The 24,751-nt window shown below is 38.3% G+C and overlaps 1 protein-coding gene across 2 annotated transcripts in view; it reads right to left on the reverse strand.

The window, feature by feature from the left end:
* Positions 1-12,883: 12,883 nt before the first annotated feature.
* LOC114665202 (zinc transporter 2-like) overlaps positions 12,884-24,751 on the reverse strand; it is a 40,142-nt gene continuing 28,274 nt past the window's right edge. For both annotated transcript variants that reach the window (XM_051919057.1, XM_028819633.2), the window contains 4 exons: positions 23,587-23,773; positions 20,066-20,171; positions 18,081-18,215; positions 12,884-14,133 (listed from right to left, as the gene is read on the reverse strand). In XM_051919057.1, coding sequence (XP_051775017.1) covers positions 13,988-14,133; positions 18,081-18,215; positions 20,066-20,171; positions 23,587-23,773 — 574 coding nt within the window. In that variant the 3' untranslated portion in view covers positions 12,884-13,987. The remainder of the gene's footprint in view (positions 14,134-18,080; positions 18,216-20,065; positions 20,172-23,586; positions 23,774-24,751) is intronic.

The following is a 24,751-nucleotide window of genomic DNA, read 5'->3' on the forward strand; positions in this document are numbered from 1 at the left end:
TAATCTTTATTTAGTTTTCACAAACATTCTCCTTTGTTTTTTATTTTTTTATTTTCCCCTAAATCTACTTCAGTAATTGATTTGTATGTTTGGAATTGTATTTGTCATGTTACAGCGTCATACACACCACATACCTGCTTCATCTAATTCAGGATCATGAAGAGCCACAGTCTGTTAATGTCAAAGCAACAACCAACCCAACACAGGGCACACCATGTCCATACCTGGTCAAGCAAGCAAACCTAGTGGCACATTTTAGTGATGAAGGAGAAAAACTGGGGAACCTAAAGGAACAAAAAACACAGGAAGAAATATGCAAACTCCACACAGACAGTGACCAGACAAAGATCTGAATGCAGGTCTTGATCTGTGAGGCAGAGGCGACTAGCCACTGTACTACCCTGTGTGAATTTCCCCTTGGGATTAATAAAGTATCTATCTATCTATCTATCTATCTATCTATCTATCTATCTATCTATCTATCTATCTATCTATCTATCTATCTATCTATCTATCTATCTATCTATCTATCTGTAATGATCCAATCTCATTTTATCTCATTCTCAAAGCTGCTTAATCAATTTAAGAAAGCATAGTAAAAGTCAAGGGAAGTAAATTTCAGATTTGCTGCAATTTAATTGTTACATTTTCTTTTGCTAGCCTTATGTGCTTCTTTATAATACAGGCAGCATAGGCTAGCCATTAAACAAAGTGACGGTAAATCCAAATCATACTATTATAACTTTCAGCTTGAAAAATAATTTGGTATTAGAGCTAACTGCAGAAAGTATTATAAGCTTATAAAACCTTATTCCAGTAAGCTCAGGTTGATGTTAATGATTCTGAATCTGCAGCTGTACTGTTCTGACTTTATACTGAACAATAATGTTTGACAAGTACGAATCACTAATGTGTGTCATTTGCTTTGTGTTTAGTGAATGAATTATTAAGAAGTGTTAGGCCTTTAAAATATGTAAAATGTGTTTAAATTAATAACATTTACAAGAGTTTAATATAAAGTACACTGTGAAAAGGCACCAATTCTGAAGCAATGTATGTGAAAACATTTGAAATGATTTTTTTTAAATGTAATTTTTGTATAGCAGTCTTCACGGAGTACAGTTGCAGAGCGCTGCGTAAAATTCTTGGGTAAAATACACATATAGATACATCAAATTACTAAATATAAACCTAGTACATATAAAAATGCTGATTTGTTAAAACACACAGAAATCAAAGTAGAAAATGATTAACACAAATTGAAATCAACAGTTTCTGTCCATTAATTAATTGATGGAATATGTCAGCTGAAGAGAAAGCTGCTAAAATTGCAAAAGAGAAGGTCAAAGACAAAGGCAGACACAGTCAGAGTCCTGGAGACCTTGGCCAACTGGTCACCCATCCCCTCCAGGGCATTCTAAAGTGGAGTCTGTCCTTGGAATCCAATCTGATGACAGGATCTTTCCATCAGATGACTCCAATGGTCCTTTATCTATGATGACTGTTCCATATGCAGGAGAACAGCTTCACAGTTCAGCAGTGGCACCAAATGCCACATCAAGATACCTAGAAGAGAAACAGAATATAGGAGGGTTAGTAATAGTTTATAAATATTGTATTATTTATATTTGTGTATTGCCTGTAGCATTGCTATTGTAGCATAACATAACATCCATCCATCCATCCATTTTCCAACCTGCTGAATCCGAACACAGGGTCACGGGGGTCTGCTGGAGCCAATCCCAGCCAACACAGGGCACAAGGCAGGAAACAATCCTGGGCAGGGTGCCAACCCACCGCAGACATAACATATAACATTCTCCTACAATTATGGGTCACAGGAGACCACAGCCTATCCTGACAGCATTAGGCAAAAGGTAGTAACCATCCCTGGACAGGAAGACAGTTCATTGCAGGCTCCACTCACACACATACCTACGTGAGGTGAAGTTAGATTTTACAGTCAACCTAAACAACTTGTTTTTGGGGATGAGGGAGGAAAATCCATTCAGACGTGGGTGGAATTTGCAAACTACAAATGGATAATGCTTAGGTGCAGAATTTGCATCTAGGATGCTGGACTTTTGTGATAGAGGTAGTGCACCTCCATGTCAGCTCATTACTATTTTAATGGAACTAAAATTTTTCTTGGATCAACTTCCCAAATTCTTGTGTTGTGACACCAAAGAACTGGAATGTAGAAATTATTTTCTACATCATTTGAAAAGCTGGAAATTCAGTGTTTTTGAACACTTTTTAGATCATTTCAGCACTACTGAGAATTCAAAAAGTTGACTACCTACATATATGTTGCGAGTTTTAGTTCATACTGCCTTAAATTCCGATGAAGTCTGGTGAATTTGGTTGGCCATCAGCTAGGTTGCCATTGAACACAGTTTGTTTTAGTACCTCCTTCAGAGGGGCAACAGTCAGTTATACATTATGCAAGCAAAATATCAAAAAGCCCTTCATCAGCAACCACTCCAGAGATCTATGCATCTGTATCTTTATACCTTTCATTTTAAGAGTAGAAACTTACCACCAACATTTAATGTCCTGCGAGCCTAGCATATCATGTCATGAAAATATCCAGTGCTTCAGATGAAGTGACAGAAACACTCACAGTATCTCGGTTTTGCCTTACAAATGATGCAAATGATTTCCTGGAACTGCAAAATACATGAATAAAAAGTGTCAAGCTCAATAAGTTACTTTTACCTTCAGGGAAATTTTCAGATAGTCTAGACTTAGTAGACACCTTCTGTTAAAAACATGTTAGTTGAATTGGGCATATTGTGTGTTTTAATTGTAATTATCAGCTAAGCCATTGATATATGAAAATTTAATTTAGCATGGACTAGCTTCTTGCAAGTTCAGCAAAAACACCTAAGCATGTGAAGTGAAAATCTAAAATAATCTATCATTGTGCAGAAGTAGACATGCTGTTGTTGTTGTTAACAAAATACATGAGTAAAATTCCTTGACAAATGTGACTTGCTAGATAATCAAACAAGTCAGAAGGGCCATCTCTGAAGGAAATTCAATGTTTGGCCATAAACAGATCTAAGAGAAGAAAAAGTGATAAAAATTTCCTGGGTACTGAGAGTCAGGGAGGGCGCATGAAAGCCCACTGCTCTTTTCACTTTTGCAGCATTTCTGGTGTATGGCTGTTTACATCTAGGTACATTAATCCACTGCTCGGTCAGGTGCAGGCCCTTTTCTGAGGACATACTGTAATTCATTCTGCAATGAACAGCAATGAGTTACACATCTTTTATTCTTCTCCCGGAGCTGGCTCGTAATATGTGCTGGCGGATCAGTGCAGACTGAGGTCAACGTAGAAACAATCAGCCTGTTCCTCTATGGACCTAACATGGTTGCTAGGCAAATTTTGCTAGGCAGGCTCATCAAGCAACTCATCAGCTAATGAAGTGAATGTCCACTTAACTCAATGTAACGTCAGCAATACTGGACAGTTTGTCCAGTTTAGGCTATTTTGCAAGACAAAAGCCTACAATGCTATATGAAATCCATCCATCCATCCATTTCCCAACCCGCTGAATCCGAACACAGGGTCACGGGGGTCTGCTGGAGCCAATCCCAGCCAACACAGGGCACAAGGCAGGGAACCAATCCAGGGCAGGGTGCCAACCCACCGCAGGACACACACAAACACACCCACACACTAGGGACAATTTAGAATCGCCAATCCACCTAACCTGCATGTCTTTGGACTGTGGGAGGAAACCGGAGCGCCCGGAGGAAACCCACGCAGACACGGGGAGAACATGCAAACTCCACACAGGGAGGACCCGGGAAGCGAACCCGGGTCCCCAGGTCTCCCAACTGCGAGGCAGCAGCGCTACCCACTGCGCCACCGTGCCGCCCGCTATATGAAATGGTTATGGTAAATGTGAACTAGTTTTCCAATCATCACTATATTCCCCAAGCAAGCCATTATGATAATGATGTGATTTATAACATCACATATCAGTTTTACAGTGATAGACTAATCATAATTTGCTGAGTTCATGCATTGCTTCTTTTCATTAGTTTTATCTGTTGTTTAGGAAATGTTACTACTGGCCCATTGCATAGGTACTATAAATGTTTGCCTAAGGTGTGCTACTAAAGTGATTTATAGTGTAGGTAATTTATATGGTCACCTGGAGGGTGTCACCTTGGTGAAGTAGTACAGATAGAATACTGCCAACTGACATAAACGGCATATAAAACCATAACAGGCATAGGGTGGCCTCATGGGAATATCACTCAAGATGAAAGACACACTTCCTATGATTTTTTTATGGACAAACATGTAAATTACAAATTATTCATCAGAAATACTCAATCAGTATTTTAGTGTCCTTATTCTACAGATAGGATGTTCCCCAAGACAGGAATGGCACAAAAAATGAGGGAAGCTTTTAATTACTATAAGTGATCTCAAAAAAAAATCTTAAAGTTATAATGGCTGCGGTCAATTAGGACATTCTACACAGCATGGTGGTGGATAACTCACCTGTGCAAGACATATAACCAGTGCTGTTTCCTTACATAAACAAGCTAAGTGACTGCATTGACACTCTGCAGTTAGTGGCGACTCCTAAACAGCATAGACAATGCACCAGAACAGCTACCTCAAAATAGCACTGTATAGGGCTATGGACACAAAATAGTACAGAAATTAACCTGCATTCATGTATAGAAATCTCTGCTGCAAAGACACTCGTTTTCCAGGTGCTGTTCTTCCTTGATCTTTCAGACTAATCTTTGACAGACAGCTATTGACCTTTCTGGTTCTTTTGATTCTGTTCCTCAATTGTCAGTCACTACAAACAAGTTTTTCCAGATACTTCACTTGCTGTGCTCCATTTAGCCCTTTCTTCACCTCTCTGCTCTTTCATTTTAATTACTCGAAATCTCTGTGATATTAGAGTGTTGTCTTTTAACTTTTTCAGGTGTCTTATATTAATTACTTGCCATGTTTTACCCATCTATTTCCTAAACCTGCTGTATTCTGTTCAATGTTGTGGGGAGTTGGGAATGAAAGGTAAGAAGCGGAAATCTGTGTTTATAAATGGGACACAGAATATGTTTTTAAAAATATTCATTCAACATCCCAAAGACATGCGGCTCAGTTAACTGGCAACTGTAAACTGATACCACATGTGTGAGTGCCAGTGTACTGCCAGGACAGGCATTGTCTCCCTATTACCCTGAACTAGATAAGTGGCCTTTTAGAATTGCTTTATAATTGTAAAAAAGTCAGTTGTAAAATAAAAATAAAATATACATATATATCTGTTTCCCCTTGGGGATTTACCAAGTGTGCCTATGAGGTTGCCCGGATTGCAGCAACTACACTGGGATAACACTGTTCTCAGTGCTGGGTAAGGTCTTTGCTAGAGTCATCCTCACTAGGATCCATGATCACTTGCTCACCTACCAAAGACTGGATCAGTCTGGTTTTATGCCTAAGAAGTCTACCATTAAACGCATTCTGGCATTGGGGGTTCTCATGAAGCGCAAACACAAATATCGGCAGACGTTCTTTGCAGCCTTTGTCAATTTTCATAAAGTGTTTGATGCAGTTGATCAAGCTGCCCTGTGGGACACCCTAATACTTTGCAGGATCTCCCAAAGTTGCTGGATATCATGGCTGGCCTGTACACTGGTATTGCGAGTACCGTGCAGAGTGGAGGCAGAACCTCTGCATTTTTCCCAGTTTGATTCTAGGGTTTGTCAGGGATGTGTTTTGCTCCTACTCTGTTTAGTGCTTGTCTGGACTGTGTGTTGGGCAGAGTCCTGTGGTCCAGCAGCTATGGGGGCATCTGTTGGTGAAAAAGATTCACCGATGTTGACTTTGCCAAAGATACTGTAACCTTCACGGAGTCAATGGAGGCTGTGATCAGGGCTCTCGAGAGACTGAGTGAGGAGTCGGAGTGTCTGGGCTTGCAAGTGTCCTGGATAAAAACCAAGATGCAGGTCTTTAATGACCTGTTGGGCACAGTTATCAGCAATGTGTCTGTCTGCGGAGAGAGTGTCGACCACCACAAAAGGTTTACTTACCTCAGCAGCAACATTCAAGTCTCTGGTTACTCTTCTTATGAAGTCAGTAGATGGATTGGGAGAGCATTGGGGGGTCATGAAATCACTGGAAAGGGGTGTGTGGTGTGCTATCATTGCACCCATGGTGACATTCTTATATATCGCATCGAGCAGTATGTAAGGGGTCCAAAGCATTACCAGAAAAGACATGTAGAACTGGGCTCTAAATAAAAATATATTTGCATGCATCTCAATATTTATATAAAATGCAATATTTTACAGTTGATGGCTAAGCAATCTTGTGTCTTTCACAACAGACCAGAATCTTCCTTTGCATGTACACACACCCTGGCATTTCACATACTTTTTTCATTTTTAAGTTGACGTAATTACAGACACATACCTTTCTAACAAGTCATCTAAACAAGGCAAGCTACTTTAAAGAAATGACTTGGTTGAATTAAAGAGACAGAAAAGAACAATGAAAAAGCTTTACAATCCAGAGGCTTAAGAACTTTGAAGTGTTTGTTACTGAAAGTGTTTTTAACACAGAATGTTAGCTCAGTAAAAATCATTGGAAAATGTGTCATTATTTAATTTCCATGGCTTTTTTATTTTGCCATTAAAACCATATCTTAAATATTGTTCAAAACAGAGCATTAAAATTATGACAAAAGATAAATTTCTTTTGTGTGCAGAAACAAATAAGCACACTTTATTTTCTTTACCACTTTTCTACAGTACAATGAATACAATTTCCTGGTACACCATGAAACGTTTTTTTCTTTTTAGCATATATGGAAAGTTCAAGATTTGATCATCATTTAAACAGTCTCTTTATATTAAGTTAATATAGCAAACGTCATGTATCATTTACTTTTTGTAGTCAATTGTAGAATTTATGTATACATTGTATAAATTTATAATTTATGGGAAGATTATTGTTTTGTGGAGGAGGTGCACATTGAATCTCATTGTACTGTGTACAATGAAAATAAAGGAATCCAATTTAATTCAATTTAAATACACATACAGATTTCACATTGGGAAAGGCAAGTACACGCCTATGTTTGTGACTAACTCAGATACCTAAAATTAGAATCAGGGGCACCAAATCCTGTCCAGAAACATTAGGGCAAGGTTAATGTTTTCATTCATTTCATCAATGTTTTTCCAGAGCAGGCAAAAATAGTGTTAATTGGCCAAGTATCATAAGACATGTTTGGCTAAAACCAAATATGGCATTTTATTAGAAGAACCTGATACCAACTGTAAAGCATCTGCATGGAAATGTTATGGTTTGGGACTGCTTTGCTGCATTAGGTCCTCGGCAGATCACTATCACAGAATCCATTATGAATTCTTTATTGAACCAGATGGTGCTCAAGGACAACATGAGACTATCTGTCAGAAGATTGAATCTCAGCTGAAAGTGGACTTTGCATTATAATAACCCTAAATCCATCAAGGACTGGATAAAAGGAAAGAAATGGAGGGTTCTGGAATGGCCAAGTCAAAGACTAGATCTGAATCCCATCGAGATGGTGTGTGGGGATTTCAGACTGGCTGTATGCAAAAGATACCCCTCAAACATCATATAGCTGAAAGAATTGTGCATGGGGGAGTGGAGGGGATTTGGGGCAGAAGCCAACAAAAAACAAAAAAAACCCCACCTTACTCCCAGTCAATGTTGGAGACTGCTAGACAGGTATAGGAAATACCAACTTGAAGTTGTTTCTGCCAAAAAGGGGAATGCCAGCAATTAGAGGCAAGGCTGGGTTTGTTATGTATATCACCTTTATTTGAAGATATTGTTCCAAGTAATGATCAAATATTGATGTATCCACATATGTTAAAAAAAAAAAAGCATTTCAGGAGGTGGTTATTTTTTTTTGTACATAACTGCAGCCCTTATAGGATAAATAACCTACTCAAAGTGATAAGACCAAGTCAGTTGTGCAAATTTGAATCCGTAGACCTGTGATTTAAAGCCAAGTTCTTTAGTAAATGTAAAGAATATAAAATACTGTACATCTTTTATTACCTTCTAGTGTTAACAAACCACAGAGGCATCGATAGATTAATTGTAAAAACCTGATACTGTTTAATAAAATTCTTTTACAATGGGTAGCAACAACTAAACGGTTTTGTATTTTTAAACACAATAGTTGATTTCTTCTCTAGAAATGTAAGATTTCACTCCAATTTTTCCCCCCCAACATATTAAAAAGAAAAATGGAAGCTCTGCAACAAAAATGTTAACATTTCACTTCCACAAATAAAACCAAAAAAAGAAACTTGCAGACAGCTATAAGGAAAATTTTCATTATTCTCTCCTTATGTGTTAGTCTGCACATTTTTATATGTAGCAAACACTTCCTACCATAGAGAGATCTTATGATATTTAACTCTTTTTATTAAATGTGGTGCCAGCTGATGTCACATTTCACAACTTCTACTCGTTGAGTATGTCAGACTTACAAACTGCAGTTGCTGATCTCATTGCTGGACCACGTCATTTTCGTGACTAAAGAAAGAAAATCACTGGGCATGTCAAGTTTAACGACTGCCTGCCAACGTTCCAGCATGTGATGGAGCCAATGCTATACAAAGAGTTAAGAGGTTCAGCAAGAAAAGCCACAAGCTTGACCCTCTTTCTTTTTTGCATTCTGTTGTGGTATGTAAAACATGGCATCTGACAGATGAGTTTCTCTTCTGTTTGTGAGGCCCTAAACACCTGACGGAATAGTTGTGTAATGTAACATGGCCTTAAGTGATGCCTATTCAATGATAAGTTGTTTTGTCAAAGCCTTTTAAACTATCCAAATACGTTGGTATTGTTCATTCTCTTGCAAGATACAGGGTGAGAGATGGATTACACTATTCTCTTAATTTTGATTGGTGTAGAAATATACATTTTACAGCTATGCTATGCAAATTCTCAGCTTTTATAAGCTCAAGCACTTCCATACCCTTACATTTTTTGAAATAAAGGATGTCCATCGGAACCGCTGCAGTGATCTCAACTTTTACTTAAAAGAAACTTGGCCACTACATGCTGTCCAGTTTATTAAGTAAATTTATATTTATATATATATATATATATATATTATATATATATACACACACATATACACACAGTTCTGTGCAAAAGTTTTAGGCAGGTGTGAAAAAATGCCGTAAACAAGGAATGCTTTCAGAAATATAAATGATTGTTTATTGTTATCAATTTGCAAAATACAAAGTGAGTGAACAAAAGAAAAATCTAAATCAAATCAATATTTGGTGTTACTACCTTTTGCCTTCAAACCAGCATCACTTCTTATAGGTACACTTGCACAAAGTCAGGGATTTTGTAGGATTCTAGTCAGGTGTCTGATCAACCAGTTACACCAAACAGGTGCTAATGATCATCAATGTCACACGTAGGTTGAAACACAGTCATTAACTGAAACAGAAACAGCTGTGTAGGAGGCTTAAAACTGGGTGAGGAACAGCCAAACTCTGCTACCAAGGTGAGGTTGTGGAAGACAGTTTCATGTCATGGCAAGATTGAGCACAGCAACAAGACACAAGGTAATTATACTGCATCAGCAAGGTCTCACCCAGACAAAGATTTCAAAGCAGACTGGGGTTTCAAGATGTGCTGTTCAAGCTCTTTTGAAGAAGCACAAAGAAACGGACAACATAGAGGATCGTAGACGCAGTGGTCGGTCAAGGAAACTTCGTGCAGCAGATGAAAGACACATTAACCTTATTACCCTTCGAAATCGGAAGATGTCTAGCAGTGCCATCAGCTCAGAACTGGCAGAAACCAGTGGGACCCAGGTACACCCATCTACTGTCTGGAGAAGTCTGGCCAGAAGTGGTCTTCATGGAAGAGTTGCAGCAAAAAAACTATACCTCCGACGTGGAAACAAGGCCAAGTGACTCAAGTATGCACGAAAACATAGGAACTGGGGTGCAGAAAAATGGCAACAGGTACTCTGGACTAATGAGTCAAAATTTGAAATATTTGGCTGTAGCAGAAGGCAGTTTGTTCATCGAAGGGCTGGAGAGCGGTACAATAATGAGTGTCTGCAGGCAACAGTGAAGCATGGTGGAGGTTCCTTGAACGTTTGGGGCTGCATTTCTGCAAATGAAGTTGGAGATTTGGTAAGGATTAATGGTGTTCTCAATGCTGAGAAATACAGGCAGATACTTATCCATCATGCCATACCATCAGGGAGGTGTATGATTGGCCCCAAATTTATTCTGCAGCAGGACAACGACCCCAAACATACAGCCAAAGTCATTAAGAACTATCTTCAGTGTAAAGAAGAACAAGTCGTCCTGGAAGCAATGGTATGGCCCCCACAGAGCCCTGATCTCAACATCATTGAGTGTGTCTGGGATTACATGAAGAGACCGAAGGATGTGAGGAAGCCTACATCCACAGAAGATCTGTGGTTAGTTCTCCAAGATGTTTGGAACAACCTGCCAGTCAAGTTCCTTCAAAAACTGTGTGCAAGTGTACCTAGAAGAATTGATGCTGTTTTGAAGGCAAAGGATGGTCACACCAAATATTGATTTGATTTAGATTTCTCTTTTGTTCATTCACTGCATTTTGTTGATTGATGAAAATAAATGATTAACACTTCCATTTTTGAAAGCATTCTTTGTTTACAGCATTTTTTCCACACCTGCCTAAAACATTTCCACAGTACTGTATATATACACATACGCGTGTATATATTTTTTTTTTTACACAATGTGAAGGTCATAATAAAGAAAGTTTCATTAAATGTAATAATTATTGTATGTTTTTGAGTATCTGTTGTACATACAGCACAGTGGTACATTTCTGGATAACAGGTACACATCCCACAATATAATTTTTCAGCTGCCATGAGATGCAATGAGATACAGTACCTTAAAATGGATTGTAAATAACAGAGCTGTGAAATGCTGTGAACCATGTAAGTTTGCTGCCGTACTTTGAGATAACACAAAGATGTAGATCACCTAGCACAGGGGTGGGCAAATTCATTCCTGGAGGGCCGCAGTGGCTGCAGGTTTTTGTTCCAACCCAATTGCTTAATAAGAAGCACTTATTGCTCTAGAAACACTTCTGCTTCATTTTAGTTATCTCCCTCATTAAGATTTTGAACCCTTATTGCTTATTTAAGTCTTAAACAGCTGCATTCTCGGTTTTTAATTGCTCCTTATTAGCAATAAGATACAAATGACAAAAGAAACCAGCAGTTATCCATTTTGTTTGTTACCCTTTACACTTGTATTTATTGTGCACTATTTGGTTTAATTAAATACTTGGAAGGAAAGAGAAGAGAAAAAAGTGAAGGATTGAGAATTACTCATCCGTTTTACACTTCAAAGTATTTGGATGATATCCTTAGAATGGAAAAAAAAATCTAGGATATGAGAATGACTTGACATAGCAGAGTTAAAGCACTAACAAGCCATGAAATGTAATTATTGGCAAGGATTGTTTTCTAATTAAGCAACTGGGTTGGAACAAAAACCCGCAGCCACTGCGGCCCTCCAGGAATGAATTTGCCCACCCCTGACCTAGATCATTTAGAAGTCTAGTCGGTCTTTAAAAATTGATCCAGTTATTTATAAAACGATATGCTTTTAGTTATGTGCCAGGTTGCTTTCCAGAAAAAGAAATCTGATCTCCTATAGACTATACAACATCCTCTATATATAAAACTGAATGAGGTAGACTTGGTTAGTCACATTTTTTTTTTGTTCTTTATTTCGTCTTATACGATTTCTCGTATTAGAAATTTGTTAGTTTTCGCATACCCCTTGGGGTCAGAGCGCAGGGTCAGCCATTGTACAGCGCCCCTGGAGCAATTACAGGTTAAGGGTCTTGCTCAAGGGCCCAGCAGAGTATGATCTCTTTTGGCAGTGACGGGGATTCGAACCGGCAACCTTCTGGATACCAGCGCAGATCCTTAGCCTCAGAGCCACCACTCCACCCCAAACATTTATGCGAAGCTTTCCTTTAACAGGTACCGTTATTACGGAAATACTAATCACAGTGACATGTCTAGTGCAGCAGCTCTGCCTGATTTGGCCTCAAAGGTGAATTTTCCACTTCAGGGCAGGCACTTCCTCAGATAAATTATTTATTTTTTTTTTTTTTAAAAAACCATTCCTGAGAATTTTAATATTTTACCTCTCAAATTATTAATTTTCAGCACCAACAGATACTCGACACAGGTCTGAATGGCAGTTCTGTGCCTAAATTAGTGCCATGGGTGCTGAGGGCCTAACTTTATTATACTGTAGAAAGACATGTTCACCCACCATATCAAACTAGGGCAACTTGACATAGCAGGTTTAGGTTGGTAAACATTTCAAGTGGGACCTGGCCAAGACGGGGGAAATCGGTGTTGTACAAATTATCTAAGCGAGTCAGTCCATTCTGCTTTTATCTAATTGTCATTAGATTTCAACTGTAGGCCAAATTCCCTGCAATGTCTATACACTTCAATAATTTTCCTAACAATTTCATCTAAAAATGTAACAAAAATTCTTTGAATTTTGATAGAAAAAAAGTTAGGGGGTACCTGCTTAGAACACATAATGACACCCTTGGAAAGCATAATGAAAATTCATCTTACATTAAACACAAACGTCATTGAATGCAGAGAAACTAAATAAAAGGTACAGCTGCAGCAGACTACGGAGGCAGATTCAAATGCTCTGGCTAATACAGAAGTTATACACGGCTAAGATTGTGACCCCTTTATAAAAATAAAAAAAACAACAACATGATGCCAAGAAAAGGACTTAGTTATCTAAATACAAAACACCACAGGCATTATTAAGTCTGTATATAATGGTTTAATTATTTCTTTATAAATACCATTGTATGGGCAAAAACACTATAAAATAAAACATACTGTACAATGAATTAGGGAGAACATTAAAGGAAGAAAAGTGAAAAACCTGAATCAATGAGGTAGTTAAAGGATTCTCTGTGAGATCACGAACAGGAGGGATTGTAAGGTGTATGGACTTTGCACAAAACCCTATATTATATTCATATATAATATACATACACAGCAAATACAGATATGGGTTGAAATATGTAAATGTGTGGTAATGCCTCAGTCAAAAAAAAATGGACTTCTGTGGTAGACCAGTTCATTAAAACATGAATGTTTTACCTACAACATCCAAGAACTCTTAAAAATGACTGATGGTCTTGAAGAAAATATGAATTAATCATTGAAAATCCATACTACTACTGCATATAATATAAATATGAAAAATTCATATACACAGCTAATACAAGAAAGTTACAAAACTTATCTGATCCACTGATGAGGCAATCAAAAACTGTCCATTAAATCTGTTTCTGTAAAATAGTCCACACCCTGCTGCATTCCCTCCAACCGCTCAGAATGACACATCAACAATGGATTACACAGCAATGCTGCATGGCAAGTCACTACGGCAAATTATTTGGTCTTTTTTCTTGCATAACTTAGTAGTAAATATATATATATATTGATTGAAAGACAAAAAACAAATAAAAAAATTGTTAGGAAAAAGCACTCTTGAAACATATATATAATATATATATTAAAAAACAAAAAAGGAAAGAAAACGTTCTAATTTTAAATAAGCAACCCTCATTTAAATAGCTTTCCCAGACAGTGAACTCCCTAGAAAAGAGAAGCATCCCTAGTTCCCAAATCTCACAGTTGCAGACCCAGAACTGCACTTCATACGGATGAATACACCTACAGGAGAGACCAGACAATCATGGGACTGAAAGCACAAAACTCATGCCCTTATCTTGGCATGACCCAGACTGGGTGCACCCAAATTCACTCCTAAAAACAGATGAACATTTTGGAACACTGCGTAACAGCCAAGTGATACTGCACTCCCAAAATGCAAATGTACGGATGCGAATTTAATCTTTGGGATCTTGACACTGGCTGCAGTCCTGCATGTCATCCGAGTAGTTCTCTACCTGGATGGTAGTGGTGTGAAAGTCAAACTTGTTTTGCAGCAGTTGATTTGCTTCCTTCAAGACCATCTGTCCATCAGCATTTTCCACTGAAATGAAAGGGTGAGAACTGTCAGCGGAACAAGCAAAGATTTTGAATGGCTTCATTTGTAAACTACAAAACAATTTAATCTAAGCAAACAGTCACAGGCATATTAAAACCAACATGGGTGTTTAGCTCTTACTAAACTCACTGGTCTTCCCTTTTATATACTTTTTAATCAAAAGTCTATTCTTGCAGTTAATGGTTTGTGTCACTTAACTGGACTGCTTGCTCCAACTTTGACCTGTGCAGTCAGAAAATCCTACTTTGCTTACTTTTTAGAGAAAAATGATTTAAAAGGTCACAAGTGTCAGACTGGAGAGTAACCGGTTAGTCCTTCATGATTCACCTCTGACAACCACATGTTCCTTTACTTCTTTCTCTCTGCACATTTCAAACAGCTGTTTTAAGAGGTGCATTCATTGAAGCAAATGATGTTCAATTCTGTATAACTGGAGTGGGACAGGAGCACAGAGGTGAGCATTGCTGTCACACAAATCCAGCATTCTGGGCTTGAATCTCCCACTATGTCGCAGCCCATGTAGAGTCTGCAGAGTCATGTCTGCATGGGTTTTCCTCACACATTCCCAAAGATGTGCATATTAGAATAATTTGCAATTTGAATTCTAAACTTTGTGTTTGTGTCTGTGTGTGACAGAGTATGCTCTGTAATGGACTGGTGCCTTATCCAGAGCGGTTTTCTGCCTTGCATCCAGTGCTGTCAGGATCAAGTCCTAGCCCTAACAACCCTGAACTGAAATAAGTGGGTTTGGAAAGTTTGTGCTGCATTTAAGTGGCCTGTACCATAAACCATTGACTTAGGAGAAAAGAGAATAAAAGGCTCATAATTATAATATTCAAGTGAACCCATTACAAAGTAAGAAGAACCATAAAGGTTAGAATGGCAGTGATGTTTTCTGTGAAAATGTTAACAGTAGAAACTGACCTGAACTAAAAAAGAAAGGATTGTATAAAAGCCACCAGCCACTGCAGCCTTGCAGGACACAGCAATCTCACCCCTGGTGTATATAAAAATCAAAACAGAGAATGAATCTTTCACAGCATAATTGCTACAATGCTGAATCTTTGGGAAAGATGTGCTTGATCAGAATCATAGTGCTGAGACTCTGTTGTAAAATAAAAAAAAGAATAAAATATTATGCGTAACATGCAAGACTACTTCATTAAAAAACTCCTATTGCAGTAAAGATCAGGAGGCATCAGGATTCCTGTAGACTGGATGTGCACAATTTGTACCATGCAAATTATGCAAGCAGAACACATGCAGCTAAAGTTTTCCTCATGGAAAGAAAAAAAAAACTATTGTTTGGTCAATAAAGATTAATTGGGAAATAAATCTATAGTGGAATTACACATAGTTGATGAAAAGGTCACACAGCAAGAGTAGACAAAATGCTACAGAACAGTAGTGTCCATGCTGGGGAAATAGAATGGATGGAGATAAATAAAGGGCACTATACAAAACATGAACATAAACATGAAGGGTACTACACTAAATACAGAAACTTGATTAATCCAAGTCAGGGTCTACAGGGTCCGAGGCTACACTAGCAGCATGAGGCTGAAGTCCTTCACAATACTATGCCCAGTAATTTAGGGCCAATATCAACCTAAACAAGTGTTTAGAATGCAGGAAGAAAACTCCAAAAACATAGGAAGAAATAATGAGGGAGCTGTACACAGAGCACAACCGAATGAAGAATTTGGATCCAGGATTCAGGATCAGTAAGGTCCAGTTCCACCTCAGCACATATACAACCTGAATCTGTGACTGGATCTTCTGCATTGCAGCTCCAGAGTCCTGGATTTAAACCCTAGCCTGGTTACAATGGCGAGTCTGAACAGTTCTCCCATGTCTTCATGGTTTTATTTATTTTATTTTATTTTTTTCAGTAACACTTTGTTCTGCCACAAACCTCCAACAAGTCCTAATATTATACAGATTAGTAAATGTGCAACTCTAAACCGGCCCCAAATGAATGTGTAATTAAAGAGTTTTTCATCTGCCGCCGGTTTCTGCCTTGTACCTGTGGTTAGTGAGATAGGTTGTGCATCCTGTGCTCTTGAAATAGGCTAAACAAGGAATACATGAGAACTTTTGATTTTAATATGAGATACTGTAAAGTGGCTTGTTTTGTGCACTAGTCAGTTTAAGTATTTTTAATACTGTTGTTTGCAAACATTACACTGTATATTTACATATTCTAGATGTGAAAGGTACATATTTGATATATATTTATTGATTGTCATATGTACTGTATACTGTATTATAGGCCAGAGTGTAAACCATTCACAGTTGCAGCAAAGTAATGCTGCGGTGCAATTGACTCACAAACTGATATGGAATAAGTACTGGCTGATAGTATTCTTGACTAAAGCTATACAAAGTAAAGACAAATAGCATTGTCTAATCAATCTTTTTTCCTTACAGTACGTTCCTCAACGTTTTATTAAATATTAGTCTGTTACCTGTCAAAGACAGGTAATAGAATAAATTTTTAAAATATTTAATATCTTTGGGCCTATGTGTAATTTCAATGTCTTTTCTCAGTATTCTCTTTTGTCTCACTCTCTTGACACATTCCCCTAAAGCCTGCTTGTCAGACCCTGTCATTTTGAGGCACACTGCTCGTCTCCTATCCACTTTTATACTTCCTGTTTTTGAAGGCAACTCTCTAACCTGCCTCCTACGTGTTTAAGAGTGTGAGACACACAAGGAGAAATATTTTCCTTTTTGATCACATCACCAAGTCAAAGCTGACCAATCAGATTGCTCACAGAGACCAGACACACACACACACAGACCTTAGCGTTTTATTCTATAGTAGATCGAGGAGGACAGCGCATTAGGGTTAACCAAACAGATGCAGACATGGTGTCGAGGCCACAGAATATCACACTGAGAAAAGGGGACACAGATGTAAAGGATTTAATAGGGCCTTTAAATTCTGAAATGCATCACATTCATGTAAATATTTGATAAGTTAATAAACCAACAGCACACCAACAAATTCTGTTAGACCCTGACCTATAAGGGACAAAGAGGTGATGATTTACTGACACCTTGTGGTGAAAAAAATAAGCACAATAAAAAACCTTTAGCAAGGGTTTTTTTTTTTTCTCTTTATTTCTTCTTATACAATTGAAGATGTGAGTTCCAAAATCTGCTAAATACACCTTTTGGTAAAATTTAGTGAACACGTGATTGTGACTTTTCATGCTTTAGTGAACACGTGATTGTGACTTTTCATGCATTTGGTCATGCGCCGAAAATATGTTTGAGCTTCAAAACCTGCTAATTGCAACAGTGTAGCACTATAGTTTTAGGGATTTAGTTTCAAAATCTGCTTACGGACCCAGATTTTCCTATTTATCTCCAAAATTTATCTTTTGTACTTAGCTGATTTTGGAACTGAACTCTTCAATTTCTTGTATTAGGAATTTGTTAGTTTTCACATACTCCTTGGGGTAAGAGCACAGGGTCAGCCATTGTACAGCGCCCCTGGAGCAATTACAGGTTAAGGGTCTTGCTCAAGGGCCCAGCAGAGTAGGATCTCTTTTTGGCAGGGACGGGGATTCGAACCAGCAACCTTCTGGATACCAGCACAGATCATTAGCCTCAGAGCCACCACTCCGGCCCCCATCAACTTTGAAACTCTATAAGCTATTTAAAAATAGAAATTCTAAATTAACCATAAGATGATCATCCATTCATGTTCTAACTCACTTCTCCAGTTCAAGGTTGCAAGAAGGTGGTACTTAACTATGCAATACCGGACACAAAGCAGCAATCAAGTCTGGACAGTGTCCCAGTCCACAGAGAACTTATTATTTATTCTGTTAAACATGGAATTTAACACAGTCCTCCACTTAATGGACTAGTCTAAATGTATTCCTATGCATTTAAGGAGCTTTTCAATAGTTCTCACTTACTGATGGCAATATGTACAGAAAGCACAGCTTGGTTGACTGTCAAGGCCCAGATGTGTAAGCTGTGAAGTGCCTTAACTCCTGGGATGGACAAAAGAGTGTGCTTCACTTGGTTAAAGTCCATTCCCTTTGGGGTGCCTGTAGAAGCAAAGATCAAGACGCTGATTAATAATTAGTATTATTAATTGAATACCTACACTAATTGATCATTTTTCTTAGCATTTGACACCCGTTAGAGTATAATCCAACTCTGTATGCCAGTCAGCCCCAGCACAGGAGCCATCCTTAGAGGATGGAGAAGGCTAGTGATGCCCTGTATCTTCCCACTTAATGTAAATCAGAAACAGTAACAGTAGCTAAGCAGATTTGAAGTAAGGGCCACTGGCAGGGACTTTTAAAACTGGAAAAGTCAGTTTCGAAAAGGGAAGCAAATGTTTTATTACTTAAAAGGTACATCAATTATATTGCACAGTTTTTACTTCCTTAAAATTGGAAATGTGAAGTAGAACTACATAATGTCTTCTTTATTAAAGCTGTGAAGAGAAACAGAAGGTTGTCCTGTTGCACAACCAAAGCAACTATTTCGCTTAATAAAATGTGGACAACAACACTCTGATGCCCAAATACTCTGAAATGGAGAGCATTTATTAATAAAAAAAATGAAAAAAAGTTACTGGAAAGATGTGGTTAAATTAAACACAATAAACTTCTATAGTCTAATAAGGAATTAACTGTACAAATTCTGAGTGCCATCCTGCAGCTGATCTGTTTTAGCTCTACAATCTTTATAAATACTGATCTCCTCATCAGCTTGACATCCAGCTCTGTGCTAGAGAACACACAAAAACATTAAAAGTAACTTATAATGATTAACATGGAGGCTGCAAAAAGTATGCAAATAATACCAAGAGTCTTCAAATTCAGTCCTTTTAGTAGCCTGCTGGGCCTGTTGATTTGCCTTCTGTTTTCTTAATGACAGATGTTAGTTCTTGCTTTTAATTTATAGGGTCAAATATTATGACGTACAGAGTACAGTGACATTGCTACGTGAATGTATATTATTCACTAAAAATGGAACTATGAGTGTCAAAACTTTCAGCACAAAGTCCTTTCCACATGAGTGCCACTGAAGTTAATGCTGCCACTTCTCAGCTCCCAAGTTCTGGATTTGTTTGCTGCCTTAGTCACTGCCTGTAGAGTTTAAAAACTCTCTCCAAGCCTGCAGGACATTTTTTCCATGTGATTTGATGACCTCCATACACCTAAAGATGTGCAGTGTAGGTTGATGGACCACTCTAAATTGGTCCCGTGTGAATGGCAGTGTCTTCTGCAGTGGACTATCCATCCATTTTCCAACCCGCTGAATCTGAACACAGGGTCACGGGGGTCTGCTGGAGCCAATCCCAGCCAACACAGGGCACAAGGCAGGAACCAATCCCGGGCAGGGTGCCAACCCACCGCTGCAGTGGACTAGCATACCTCTAATTATAATTAGCTGGCTCTTTCCTTGCACCCAATATCAGGAGAATAGTCCCCTGATTTCTGTACTGTAACCCCAAAGAGGTATTAGGCGGTCCACTTTACTGTATTAGACACCTTGTTTCCTTAAACAATAATAAAACAAGTATGGACTTAAATGGGAATTTGTCCTTGGACTGCAGATATTAATTCAGGTTCATTCATGGCCCTGTCCTCATCATCAAATGGCTTCTTTAATAACATACATTTGAAAATACATTAGACAGTAAGAGTAAACAGGGAATGCAAATCAGTTCTTTGATTAAATCCTTAAATTCACACCAAAAGTTTTTTTTTTTTTTTGATTGGTAAAATAAATGCAAAAAACAAAGATCCAATGTACACATTGACCATTGCTCGATTCTACACATTACATAAGCTGAGCAAATACCCCTCACATAACCTCCACAAGTCAATAGGATTTAATTTTTAACAGAATACAGCAAAGCAAAGCTCAGAGAAAGACTAACCTTCCATCAACACCATCAGCACATCTCGCAGGATTGCAATCGTTGTAATGAGAACCAGCACAGAAAACATGAAAGTGCAAATTGGATCAATAATCTTGTACTCAGGCTGCAAAATAGAGGTGAAGATAAACCGTTTAGAATGAAACTAGCCCAGAAAGAAAGCCTGAACAAGTCATGCTTATATTTTCATTAAATTAAAAAAACATCAAATGTGTGAAGATGAAAAGGTCTGAAATGACTAGAAGAGCAGGCTGCACGTTAACTGTCCAAAGCAAAACAGAAGCTTAGTTATTTAGGGGAGGCACTTATCCAAACTGGTAAAAAAAATTAAAAAATAGATGACTTATTTTTCAATACAGTAATGCTGTATAAATCACTAAAACCATCCTTATTCTAATTTGACAACTGGTGCTCTGGGACACATACAATAGTAACTCCAGTCTAACACCTTAAACATGAGGCCACACTGCCTGCCTCTGTCCAAAGTGAAGTCCACATTTTAATCTCGCCATATTTCACACCACTGTTGTAATTTGGCGTTATGGAGGCCAAGGATACAATGAAGGATGCACTATCTGTTTCCCCACAGACAGCCAACTGCACTACCATGCATAAATCACAGAACGGTTAATAATTTCTTTAAATCACTAGATAAGGAAAAATTGTCACTATAAAACGATACAAGGTATGCATTTATAAGAAAGGGAACATTGAAATTAAATTCATTCAATTTGCTATTAGGTTTCTAAGGGCATTTCCAAAATGGCCTTCATTTCAGTTACGGGTCTCCTTTGGTTAATGCAATGCTACTTATACACTCGCTGGCTGCTTTATTATTAGGTACACCTTGCTAGCACTGGGTTGGACCCCCTTTCGCCTTCAGAACTGCTGTAATTCTTCGAAGACACAGATTCAACAAGGTGCTGGAAACATTCCTCAGGGTTTTTGGTCCATATTGACAACACAGCGTCCAGCAGTTGCTGCAGATTTGCTGGCTGCACATCCATGATGTGAATCTCCCATTCCACCACATCCCAAAGGTGTTCGATTGAACAGAGATCTGGTGACTGTAGAGCAGGGGTAGGCAACGTCGGTCCTGGAGTGCCACAGTATGTGCAGGTTTTTGTTCCAACCCAGTTCCTTAACGAGAACTCAATTATTGCTGATGAAGCACATATTGCTTAAGTGACATTTTAATGCTTCATTTTAGTGGTCTCGCTTGTTAAGGTTCTCCAACCTTAATTGCTTATTTCAATCTTAAACTGCTGCATTCAGTGTTTTAATTGCTCCTTATTAGCAATAAGATGTAAAACAGGGGTAGGCAATGTCGGTCCTGGTGAGCCGCAGTGGCTACAGGTTTTCATTCAACCCAATTGCTTAATTAGAAACCAATCATTGTCAATCTCAGACCTTATTTAATTTTTTGGCTTGTTAGTCTGTGCAATGTAAGGCTTTTATATCGTAGATTTTTTTCCTTTCCAAGGATATCATCCAAATGATTTGAAGCTTAAAACAGATCATTTTCAGTCTGTCACATTTTTCTATTAAGTGTTTTATTAAATCAAACCGTGCATGATGAACACACACAGATGTAATTGGAAAAAAGCTAGCTGGAGAACTGCTGGCTGCTTTGTCTTTTACATCTTATTGCTAATAAGGAGCAATTAAAACACTGAATGCAGCAGTTTAAGATTGAAATAAGCAATTAAGGTTGGAGAACCTTAACAAGCGAGACCACTAAAATGAAGCATTCAAATGTCACTTAAGCAATATGTGCTTCATCAGCAATTGAGTTCTCGTTAAGGAACTGGGTTGGAACAAAAACCTGCACATACTGTGGCACTCCAGGACCGACGTTGCCTACCCCTGCTGTAGAGGACATTTGAGTACAGTGAACTCATTGTCATGTTGAAGAAATTAGTTTGAAATGATTTGAGCTTTGTGACATGGCATCATATCCTTCTGGAAGTAGCCATCAGAAGATGGGAACACAGATGTCATAAAGAGATGGACATGGTCAGCAACAATACTCAGATAGGTTGTGACATTTAAAGATGTTCAATTGGTACGAAGGGGCCTAATGTGTGCCAAGAAAATATCAGCCACACCATTACACCACCACCAACAGCCTGAACCACTGATACAAGGCATGTTGTTGACGCCATATTCTGGCCAAACAATCCAAAATGTTGCAGCAGAAATTGAGACTCATCAGACCAGGCAACATTTTTCCAATCTTCTGTTGTCCAATTTTGGTGAGCCCATGTGAAATGTAGACTCCGTTACCTGTTCTTAGCTGGCAGGAATGGCACCCAGTGTGGTCTCCTGCTGCTGTAGCTCATCTGCTTCAAGGTTTGACGTGTTCAGCATTCAGAGATGCTCTTCTGCATACCTCATTTGTAACGAGTGGTTATTTGACTTGCTGTTGCCTTTCTATCAGCTCAAACCAGTCCTGCCATTCTCCTCTGACCTCTAGCATCAACAAGGCATCTTTACCCAGAGAAATAACACTCACTGGATATTTTCCCTTTTTTGGACCATTCTTTGTAAACCCTAGAGATGACTGTGCACGATAATCCCAGTAGATCAGAAGTTTCTGAAATACTTAGACCAGCCTGTCTGGCACCAACAACCATGTCACATTCAGAGTCACTTAAATCACCTTTCTTACCCATTCCAATGCTCGATTTGAATTTCAGCAAGTGATTTTGACAATTTCTACAGGCCTAAATGCACCGAGTTAGTGCCATGTGATTGGCCAATTGGAAATTTGCAATAACAAGCAGCTGAACAGGTGTACCTAATAAAGTGGCTGGTGAGTGCATACACAGTTTTCTTGAGCTACTGGGAGGGAAGGGAGAAGAGAAATTAAGTACATTACCTAAATTAAACACAGAGTAAGGTTAAAATGCTTGGGAGGGGTACATGTACAATTATACACACACATACTGTATATGTATAACTTACAGTAACATACAATATTCTCAGACATTATGAGCAAACTGGAAAAAAAGATATGAATTCCAATTTACACATTGGGACACTAATGAATGAATCATATTATCCATTTTCTGAATTTGCTTAGACTAAGAGATTCCTGGCAAAGCCAGAGCACATCTTGCCAGCTTCAAAAACGAGGCTGTAGCTAAGCGTCTATAGGACAAAAATCCATAGTGGAAAGAATTATATAATGTTGTATTAAAAGTGCACAGTATTCATCATCAATGGGGTGGGAGTTGTGTAATGTTAACACAATTGTGCAGACTCTCATGCAAGCTTCTTTCATCCTATACCAGATCCCAGCATCTTGGTTATTTCTCACTTTAGTTTACCCGTTTATGCAGCTACTCACCACACACAAATCTGTCCCATCTATACCATGCCAAAGCCTACATAATTGTATGCCTCTACTATTCACTTTCAACAGCAAAATTATTTCTCACTGGAAAGTCTGAGGGGAAAAAGTAACAGACCCCCCTTCCATAGGTGGAATGAATGGGCAAGTGACAAACAAACATTACCATAAAATAAATGATGTAGGCAGCAATGAGCACCCCAACGCTCTGCAGAAGATCTCCAACCACGTGAATGAATGCCGCACGAACACTAGGGCTCTGTTGGTGATTAGACTGGGAACCATGAGAGTGGCTTGAATTTGAAGAGCCATGGCTGTGCAGATGGCTGGATTGTTGCAATGTGATTCCCATTCTGTAGAAGCAAAGTGGAAACAATTAAGGAATTATTTGCCTGCATTTTACATATCCATCACTGTAAAGAAAAAAAAAATACCACACACACGCAGATGAATTTCTGCTCAGTACTATCGTTGTATTTAATGTAGTGATATTTTGGTTTGATTTTTTGGTCCTTTATATCCAGCAGTTTCCTTCTTGGCTGAACACATCAGAAAACTAAAACTATGCTTTTATTTTCCTGAATTCTTTTCATTGCGGGTTCCATAAAATCAATTTAATTAAAGTAACCTAATGATGGTCAGAGAACAGTACATTGAGTTAAAAGATGAGATAATGGTCAAGAACAGGACAAAAGAGACATCCTAAACTCCACATTTTTAAAGCAGGGGTGCTCAGTCTCAGTCCAGATGAGCAGTAGTGACTGCAGATATTCACTGCAACCAGTCTTTTAGTTTTTGTTTATTCCTGCATTGAAATGAACTCCGTGTCTGCCAATACTGAGCTATACTTTTAGTTAAAAAAAAACTAAAGGAGCTTTAAAAAGCTGGTGATGAATAAGGGCAGCTATGACTGAGCATTGATACAGATGCACAGGAAATTGTGCAATAGCATTCCAGAGTCAGAGTAAAGTACCTCAGTTTTAAAGCATCATGGACTCAACAGTTGTTTTTAAAAGTGAAACAAGCCCACGCTGCAAGCTTTAGCGCTTCATCACATTAAGGGTTGAACCCCGACACCCAGATATACATTGAGCAAGCTCATCAAAAAAATAATGTACGACAAATTGGAACTATTCTGGATATTGCAGCTTTATTCTTCCTAACTTGCTTGGATTAAGTGGGTCTTAGGACGTTATTTTCTGTAATTTGTATCTACTTGCAAACTTACCCTGACCTCTCCCCCTCATTTCTCTGAATAAAAAGCACACAAATATTCTAACACAACAAATAAAAATCCTTTGTTCCATGGCAAAGGCTCACAAAGTTTTCAT

This window comes from Erpetoichthys calabaricus, chromosome 14, assembly GCF_900747795.2.
Source record: "Erpetoichthys calabaricus chromosome 14, fErpCal1.3, whole genome shotgun sequence".
NCBI lineage: Eukaryota > Metazoa > Chordata > Cladistia > Polypteriformes > Polypteridae > Erpetoichthys > Erpetoichthys calabaricus.